This window comes from Podarcis liolepis (genome assembly GCF_965112155.1).
Source record: "Podarcis liolepis genome assembly, chromosome: 2".
Lineage (NCBI taxonomy): Eukaryota > Metazoa > Chordata > Lepidosauria > Squamata > Lacertidae > Podarcis > Podarcis liolepis.
In genome coordinates, this window is record NC_139555.1 from 22,428,235 (window position 1) to 22,438,237 (window position 10,003).

A 10,003-nucleotide genomic window follows, 5' to 3' on the forward strand; every position below is an offset into this window, starting at 1 on the left:
GTTATCCCCATTGCCTGGGATTGGGAATGGCAACAGAATAGAGCCACGGACACAGCTTCCACGCTGTTGTCCCGAGTTAAACAAGGCAGTGCTGTGGAGGCTGCACACAGAACTGCCTTTGTCTGCCTTCTAGCCTTAGAACAAATGGGTTTTTTTAATACTAGAATGGAGAATGAGCTAACTGTGCATGTGCAGCTTTCATAATGCTGCCTCCCCCTGCAGCGCTATAAAAGTAGCACACGCTGTTCCATCCCCGTTCTGGCCCAAGAGCCACTAGCTCTAAGCAGGAATGAGAGAGCCAACCTCCACATTCTGCTGTGGCAGATGAAGATATGACTCTATCCTAGCCTCAGTGGGGAATGTTACCTGGTTACCTGGGAAATAACTGTTAGTCGCCCCAGGCGAGTGCAAAATTACAAGGCTGTAAGAACCTCTGTGTTCTCTCCTGTGCAGAGCGTGCTGCTTGTGTTGCTGCCTCCCTGGTCCGTGGCTCAATCCCGGTGTACGAAGTGGATGAAGAGTACGAGTACATGAACCGGAGAGCTCCACAGGCTCCAAAGGCCCGGCCAGCCTCTCTGGAGGAGCTTGGCTATGAGTACATGGATCTGGGCTCTGAGCTGAGCACATCTTTGGGCAGTGTGCCAAGCTCCCAGCTCACCACGCCTTGCCGGGACGAGGACGAGGACGAGGAAGACTACGAGTACATGAACAAACAGCCCAAGCTCAGCAAGTCCCTGAGCAGCATCCGCAGTTCCCGGGGGGACTATACGGATATGGACTCTGGCATCACACAGGGCTCCCCAGACGAACAAGGCTACGAGGAAATGGATGCTGTCTTGCCCCCAGTGCAGTGCCCTGGCTGCCAGAGTCCGCCCTGCCCAAAGAACGGATTTGTGAAGCCCCTGCGCACTCTGGAGGCCTCGGACTGTGCTTTCGACAACCCAGATTACTGGCACAGCCGGTTGTTCAGTCAGGCGGATGTTCAGAGGACTTAGCGAGCGTTGGACTGGTGGTTTCATTCGTCCTTTTGCTTGGGAGTAAAAACCCGAGCCCTTACCCTTTATCGCTGCAAACACCATTGTTGTGATGGTGGGCTGCAAAAAGGGAAAACGCCCATTAAGCCTCTGTGACATTGACCCTATAATGGGCAAGTGTATCGAGACCAACCGGCGCTGGGCTTCTCAAGGGTTCGATGGCAGCTCCCCCCGCCTTGCACTGTGTTTTGACCGATTACAAGTCAGGTCTCTTCTGTTCAAATGCTCTGGACTTAAGAGGGCAAACGGAACCCTCTGATCGGGCACAACCAAAACTCTGGGAGCCATTCCTGTACAAAGAGAGAGGGCTTATTCTGTGATAAGAGGACAGATAAGTGTAGGAAGCGACTGCTTCTGTGGACACGAAGGCCTCTGCGCTCAGGTGAATATGACACACTCTCTTCAGGAATCAGCTCTGTTCTAGAAAGCCGGGTAGAGTCTTCTGGGCTGACCCACCAAAGTGCCGAGTGCCCTACTGTACAGGGTCCTCAGCAACAGCTGAAGCCTTTGGGGTGCCTGTCTCGGCCTTCGTCAAGACAACCCTCTGCCCACCAATAGCAGGGGGGCGTTAAGTATGAGGCATGCGTGTTGAGCCTTGTAGGAGGCTGCAAAGACTGAAGGGAAGGCCTTCTCAAGGAAGAAGTCTTGCTTATGTGTCTTCCCAACAATATATGCAATAAGGGTGGATATGAAGGAAAATGGTGCTCCCCCCCCCCTCCATGAGCCTGACAGCTTCATTTAGGAAGACAGTGTACCCAAGTGTGGGTCTGAGATAAAGACTTGTGGGCTGCAATCCTACCTCTCAGTAAGACTTAAGGTGTAGAAAATGTGTGTTAGAACCCAGAGCTCCTGGGTTTTGTTTTCAGCTCTGTCACTGGTTTTTCAGCGTTCCATTAGCAACCCTTCTTGTGCCTTTTCAGTTCCCTTGTCAGGATGGGAGACCCTTGAGGAGGGAGGAGTGGAAAGGGAACAAACATGCTAGAAACCCAGACTTCCACCTCTAGCATTTAGATGCTCATTACTGCAGGCCAACCTAAATTTTCTCCAGCCCGTGGAAGATCTAGTATGGATCTTGAGCATCCCAGAATGAAAAGTAGGAGAGAGCAATGGAACGGAATGCAGCAGAGCGGCCTTTTGAAAGGCAGCCTTCTCCGCAGTCCCTCCCTCGGTTAAAGGGATTATGGGATGCTTCTCGGGATAGGTGCCAGGCAGACTTGCAAGCTACTCCTGCTCAACTTTCCTCTTCTGCACAACTGTGGAAGGTACAGGGTCCCTGCCCTCTTCTCCCTCTGGCCACCCTAGGGCTCAGTAAAAAGGACAGCAGCAGCAACTCACTATGCAATCCTACACGTCTACTCAGAGGTAAGCCCCACTGAGTTCAATGGGGCTTATGTCCAAGTAAGTGGGTATAGGATTACAGGCTGAAATCCGTGACAAGACCACGGAGATGAGTTTTAGTGCTGAAGCTCAGGAGTGCTGTGCGAAAGGCTGAAAAGTTGCACTATGAGCCTTAATGATGTTACTCTTTAATTCTTTTGAACCAGGCTCACTTACATTAGAGTATTATTTGGGAACAAACTTCTCTCTTCCATCACCCCACCCTACCCTGAGGGCCAGTCGTATTGTGCACAACCTTGACTTTGTTCCCACAAGTTTTAGATTGCGTCATATAAAGGGATATTTACCAAAAAAAAAGGGAACATCAAACCTGATGAAGAAAAAAAGAAGTTTGCGAGGGAAGCTCTGCAATTGATCTCAATGCATTGTCTGAGTCCTGTAAGGTTCCTAAACTGTAGTTTCAACAGCAGGTTCCTCCTTTATGTAGTTGGCCTGCATTCTGGATAGGCTCCTAAATTGCATCACAGAGCACTTTTTGGGTGACAAAAATTATCCAGAAGGTTCTGAGGCCCCCTGCTTGGCCTCCAGGCTTTTCATATGAATTGCAAATATGTGACTAAACTTTTGTTTGTTTTTTTATTGTAATGCATATTTTGTATTGTATATGTAATCAATGCGCTGATGAATTCCATTGCAAAAAGAAAGGTTTGTATGGAATGTAGCAACCTTTCCATCCTCCTTTAATCTTATTTGGTCCGAACAAATGAGAATGTGTGACAGATGAGAGCAAATTCCACACTCTGCCTACATAAGACCAGTACCACGCATTTCCATGTTTTCCTCAAACTTAAAAAGCCTAGAAGATTGCTGTGCATTTAAACTGAACGCCGAGATTGACTGACTGGATTCTGAGGGAGCAGTCTGATTCTGACTTGCAAGTTCTTAGACTTTGTGCTTACAAGGTACTCTATCCCCTGAGAGTTGCTTCTCTCCTCATTGTGGGAAACATCAGGAACCGATTGAACAAATTTAAGTCTCTGTCTGAGTTATAATTCTACAGGGTGTGGTGATATCTTTAGAGCTGACTAGCAGCCAAATATACATGGGTCCTGCCAACAGCACTGGTACCTGAGCAGAGTGAAATCCCAACCAGAGATTGTACAGTATTGGTTAATACCAGAGAAGGGCACTAGAGATGCTATTTGACTGCCCTCTGCAGGAAAGAAAAATCTTGCTATTTAACATGCTTACCATAGGGATAAATTCACTGAAATGAAATCTTTCTTAAGAGAAGTTGTTGTTGCCTTTCAACATAAATATATGTTGATAGATAAGTTTAAAGAGCTGGAGCATTTTCAATGCAGTAGTAAATAAACCTTGTGTACTCTGCAATCCTGGCAGTAACATTGAAGGGAACTTACTTCTGAGTAAAGACGCCTAGGATTGTGGTGTAAAGTTCTAAAACCAGAGTCACACCAGAATCCTGTAATACAATGGAAGATCTCTTGGTTTAATTCTAGAACTAAGAAACTTCATCCAGTGCAACTCAAAACTAGAAACCTGCTACTCAGTAGAATCCTTTGTTGTGGTAGGGCTTAGTGTTTAATTTTAACATAACCCATCCCGCCTTGCAGCAGCGACAACAAAATGCTAGCAATTTATTCTGAAACAACACCTTGGAACAAAACTGAAATTAGTTTGGCAGGAGTTCTGCAGCAGAGCTTGATTGTTAATAATAGCAGTGAAACCAGTTTTGGATTAAATTTCAGACAGATCTGTATCTGTTTAGATTTGGACACCTGAAAATACAAAGAGACAAAGTTCAGTGCTGCCTTGGTGCTTAAGCCACCACAATATTTGTGCAAGGTGTTTATAAAAATGTTGGTGAGAACCATGGGCTTATTCCAGAGAAAGTTAAATGTGCTGGAACGCAACAGCTGGACTTTGGCAAGCTTAATAATACTTTGGTTTTGCATATTGAGTCTCAGAACATTGCAATTCATATTTTTTTGCTCCCGAACAGTCCTGGTAAGGGCTACCAAGTGGCCAGTGAAAAAATGGGCTGGCCTGCTCCTGTGCATTTTAATTAAAGTTCATATGCAGGAACTAGCACATGAAGCTTTTCGTGGCATAGAGATAAACATCATCATTTATTAATGCAAATCAAACTACTTTTTAACAGGTCCAGTTTAAAGCCTGGTAACTGTTCAGCAGCTTCAGACTTGAGAGGTCTCTTGGACCTGGTAAGAGTCATGTGGAAGGGACTAATTCATCAGCTTCTGCCTTCATGACATGTATGTGCAAGGAACAGTCACGCTTTGTCAAACTTCTCTATTCTGTGCTCCATCCTGTGCATTGTTATTTGAAATAATGGGCCTTATTTAATAATAAAACATGCATAAGACTGCAGACTTAGAAGTACAAGAGCCTCATGGGAGCTGGGCCTCCTGGGTACGCTTGCTAAAAAGCAGGTACAGAATGATGTGACGAGAACAAAGGGGACACGTTTCCCTTTCCATCTCCACGTTTTGAATGTGGAAGAGACATATTTTGTTCTAATGGGCTCAACCCTGAGAAAGGTTTGAACCATAGTCAAACAGAGGAGGTGGAAAAACCAGAGTTAAAGCACAACAAACTCTGTGGACAAGGTTATCAGATGGAGATTTCAGCTCCATTATTTACCTCAATTTTTGTTGCTCTTCTCATTAGTGAGACATCTGTGATATGAATTGGTTGAGGATAACAGCCAAACTAAGGAACAATTAAACTAACAAACGCCAATTGTTACACATGATGATGCACAAGAAACAAAAAGCATTGACTCAACCCCATTGGACTGACGTAGCTTGAGTGTTTTTTGTTTGCGTCTTTGTATTTGTAGAGTAAAAGTGTCACATTTTAATTTTTTTGCCCCCAAATCTTGATGTGTATATTGTCTGTCATAAATGTCATGTTGGGTTGTTTTGGTTTTATGCCATGCTTTGAAACTGGTGACATGAAGGTTTTTTTCCCCCTCTCTAAAAAACAAAACAAAACACCAAAAACTGGAAGGAATTCAGATGTTTACACACTTTAAATTGCTTTCTGCAATGCCCCAGCTATCATTTAACAAGCAGTAATAGCAGTGTTTTAAAAAAACAAACAAATCGAGACACCGTTATTGCCATTAGCTAGGCCACCGGAGAACTCCTGTTCCCAAGATGTAAGCAAATTGGAAGGAAGGTGATGGGCCTTGATCACGGTCATAAGGAGAGATGTCTCAGATGGGTTTATTTGATACTGCTTTCTGTGCCCAAATCGAATGTTTACTAAGAAACCTGAATCTAGCAGGCAACAGATGCTCATGGAAACGGCATACGGTTTCCACATTTTTTCCTGGCCCCATTCCTGTCTCTTTAGCAGCAGCTTCAGACACTGAAAGTGAGTCGAAGCAGCATTTTCTGCCATGGAGAAATAAGCCTTATCTGAGTTAAATAAGACTTCCTAGCAGGAAGGGATAGAATGGCAGCCAAAGTGATATAGAAAAGATGCTTAGTTTGTGTACATCAGGCTGCTGTCAAAGCCACAGGAGCAAGGCCATTAAAAAAAATCAAATCTGGCAAACCTAAGTGTTAGAAAATTATATAATAAGATACTCTGGCATCAGTTGTAACATAAACCTTCCTCGGGCCAATTTTTTTTCATTTTAAAAAAAACACCTTAGCTTGCTAATATACAGAGTAAAGTTGGCTCCATAACAAACCTTTTTTAGTTATTTCAAACGTAACCTGTCTGGAGGCAGTGCTTTCAGCACTTTCATTTTTTAGGTAAAGCTCAGTGTGGTTGCCTGTCAGAGCAGAAGGCAAATTTTTTATTTTATTTTATTTACTTTAATGCCTGACACACTCAGTCCACGCTGAAGTTCTCTCTGAAGGCCCACAGCTTCACGACATTGGTTTTATTTCCTCAGAGAATACTGAGAATTTTCATTTGGTACTGATTATAATTGTAGTTTTAGTGCTGGTTATAATTTAAAGTGCTTCCCTGCCAAACTACAATTCCCAAGGTCTTTCTCATGTGAAGAGAGGAATAATGCTTAAACTAGTTTGTGGATAGACTCTTCATCATCTTATCTACTGAATGTGGAAGTCGGTGAGCTTTTTTGAAGGAAGTTCCTCATAAGCTTTGTGGCAACAAGTACAGGTATGTTTTTAGGGCTAGAGTTCAGACCTCTTTTCCTTGCAAGGCAAGTGTTGAATATGAATTACGCTCTAAGCTAGAATGACCCAGTTTTTGCTGACAGAGGCTCTATCTGTTACTGAAGACCTGAAAAAAATAAAAGTTTGTGTGTGCTTGAATACTAAATAAAAAAATGTGACATTATAAATGCATTTTTAATGTCTGACTACAATGATGGATAAAAATCAGTAGTGCAAACGTCCCTAAAGTTTTGCCCCTGTGGACACATTTGGAATTTTGACAGGAGCCACCACAAAATGGCTGCTGTTGGGAATCCAACCATTCACAAAATGGCAGCTGTGGGGCATGGCCAGCCACAAAATTTTAAACAGAAACACCATACATATAATAAGGGGGAGTGTGTCCCCTCATACCCTGCTGCTTTTAGGGTTTCTCAAGGTATTGGGCTAGCCACTGCTGCAAACAATGTGCTGAATTCGCTGGGGACAAGTTAGTCGTCTAAGAACAGAAACTTAGGCACAGACTCAACTGTGTGCTATCAAACCACATCAGTGCCAGATCTGCACATTTTTGCCCCAGGTTTGTGTGAGCACCTCCTTCCCTCTGCTGCCAACAAGAGAAGGAAAGCCTGTATAGGCATCCTTCTCTTGACAGAGATGGAGGAGTCCTTCAAATCAATAGGACCACCAGAAACAAGTCAAGGGATTGAGCCAAAGCTTAACTCAAAACATATTATTCAGTAAACAGAAGAATGTACAGAGTTCCCACAACCAGCTGGAATTAGGTGGGAAGGGTTTTGCACATGACAGGACATTGCAACTGTTACAGGAAAAAATTGAGGTAGGCCTTTTCAGCCCAACTCTCCATCAAAAGGGACTTGGTGTGGACAGAGAAGAATGGAAGCAGGATCCGGTGAAAGCAAACTGAACAGAGCGCTTGGATGCCCTGCGAATAAACAGAGGAAGGTGACCACCCCAGGCAGCAAATATGGGGGGGGCAGATACGTTGCTCCTCCTGAGCCCCCTAAATTAGCCTGCTGCATCTGGTGTGTTGGAGGATGCTGTCAAGTTGTCAGTGTTGCATTAAGATTCAGCTGCCAGTCCAGTTGGCTTCTGTTCATGCAATGGGGAGATGGTGTCGTCCTTTTGTCTCTTGACTCACCTAGCAAAATATATTGGGCTAGCCCTGAGAGTGCTGCAGTTGGGTTTGAGAGCCCTTGATTCAAATCCCTGTTTACTCATGGCTATGACACTGGTTGGCCTCAAAGAAGTTCCCCATCTGTAAAATGTAAAATCTGTAAAATTCTGTATGGTGTTGTAAATCCTTAAGAAATGCTATTGCTGTATGAAGTCACTTATAAAGGAAATAATTTGGGTCAGCTTGGCCTGGTGACCTTCACTCCCTCCATCAAGGCTTGTGGAGAAATTAACGGATCAAATGTAATTAATTATTGTACTGTCTGAGTCAACCTTGTGGGAAACTGTGATGATCCTGGAACATGAGAAATGAGGGAAAGACCTTTATGGCTATTAAAGCCACATTGAGGATACAATCCTATGCATGTTTTCTTAGCTATAAACCCCTGAATACTTACAGATTGAGGTTGAATCCTGACAAGACAGAAGTACTGTTTTGGGGGGACAGAGGGTGGGCGGGGGTGGGGGACTCCCTGGTCCTTAATGGGGTAACTGTGCCCCTGAAGGACCAGGTGCGCAGCTTGGGAGTCATTTTGGATTCACAGCTGTCCATGGAGGCACAGGTCAATTCTGTGTCCAGGGCAGCTGTTTACCAGATCCATCTGGTATGCAGGCTGAGACCCTATCTGCCCACGGACTGTCTCACCAGAGTGGTGCATGCTCTGGTTATCTCTCGCTATGACTACTGCAATGTGCTCTGTGTGGGGCTACCTTTGAAGGTGACCCGGAAACTACAACTAATCCAGAATGCGGCAGCTAGACTGGCGACTGGGAGCGGCCGCCGAGACCACATAACACCGGTCTTGAAAGTCCTACATTGGCTCCCAGTACGATTCCAAGCACAATTCAAAGTGTTGGTGCTGACCTTTAAAGCTCTAAATGGCCTCGGTCCAATATACCTGAAGGAGCGTCTCCATCCCCATCATTCTACCGAGACACTGAGGTCCAGCACCAAGGGCCTTCTGGCAGTTCCCTCACTGCGAGAAGCCAAGTTACAGGGAACCAGGCAGAGGGCCTTCTCGGTAGTGGCACCCGCCCTATGGAATGTCCTCCCACCAGATGTCAAAGAGAACAACTATCAGATTTTTAGAAGACATCTGAAGGCAGCCCTGTTTAGGGAAGCTTTTACTGTTTGATGGACTACTGTATTTTAATATTTTGTTGGAAGTCACCCAGAGTGGTTGGGGAAACCAAGCCAGATGGGTGGGGTATAAATAATTTATTATTATTATTATTATTATTATTATTATTATTAAAGGTGAAGGGACCCCTGACCATTAGGTCCAGTTGTGACCGACTCTGGGGTTGTGGCGCTCATCTCACTCTGTGGGCCGAGGGAGCCGACGTTTGTCCGCAGACAGCTTCCGGGTTATGTGGCCCACAGCGCCACCCGCGTCCCATTATTATTGTTGTTATTACGTATTTACAAGTATAGAATCAGGCTGCATGCTTGACCTTTGGACATAGGAAGAGATGAGTTTGAGTTATATATAAAAAGTTGCAATCATCAGACATGTAATATTAGCCACCAGTATGATTTTATTAAGTACACATTATGCTAGATCAAGCTAGTGTATTCCTCCCTTGATAAAAAAAAGTCAGCAAAATAAATAGTAAATGAATTAATGCCAAGCTGAGGAAGGCAGCCTGATCATGTTCTTGTCACTATCACTGAGTAAAATAAGTTAACAGGAAACACAGGTTACATAAAATGCAGGCCTGACTGCAAATTCTCTGAAGGATAGGCTGGTGTTCGTAAGAACACCAGAATAAGTTAGACACATATCTGACTACATTACATTACAGTCACTTGTGAATGCACCCAGAGACTTCTAAAGTACTGTAATAAGGAGCACTCGGTTCAGCTCTAGCAATGCCTTAGCTAAGTATTGTATTAGATTACGGGCATCTAATTCTGTCAGGTTTAGAACTCACAGGAAATCATATTTCGGGAAAAGTTTAAGGGGCAGGGTATTTTAAGGCTTTCAGAGAAAACAAAGCATGACAACGAGTGAATGTTCAAAAAGAATAAAGTACGTAGGAGTGGAGACAACAGTTTACAGTCTGAGGACAGAACCCAAAAAGTTTAATCTCAACGCCCCAAGGACGGTTCGGATATGCAGCAAAACTGGCTACACGTGCACACCCAAACTACAACTTCCAGGCGGCGATAATATATGGACAGGAAGACGACCTAGAACGAACGTCAGTCACCACATGAGCGGCGGGCGAAGGCGCAACAAGCTGCCCGCAATT

At 44.5% G+C, this 10,003-nt stretch overlaps 1 protein-coding gene across 1 annotated transcript in view; it reads left to right on the top strand.

Annotated features, from left to right (window-relative positions):
* Positions 1-6,738, top strand: part of ERBB3 (erb-b2 receptor tyrosine kinase 3) — a 99,982-nt gene extending 93,244 nt beyond the window's left edge. Inside the window, exon 28 of the mRNA XM_083489853.1 lies at positions 454-6,738. Coding sequence (XP_083345979.1) covers positions 454-995 — 542 coding nt within the window. The 3' untranslated portion in view covers positions 996-6,738. The remainder of the gene's footprint in view (positions 1-453) is intronic.
* Positions 6,739-10,003: the final 3,265 nt, after the last annotated feature.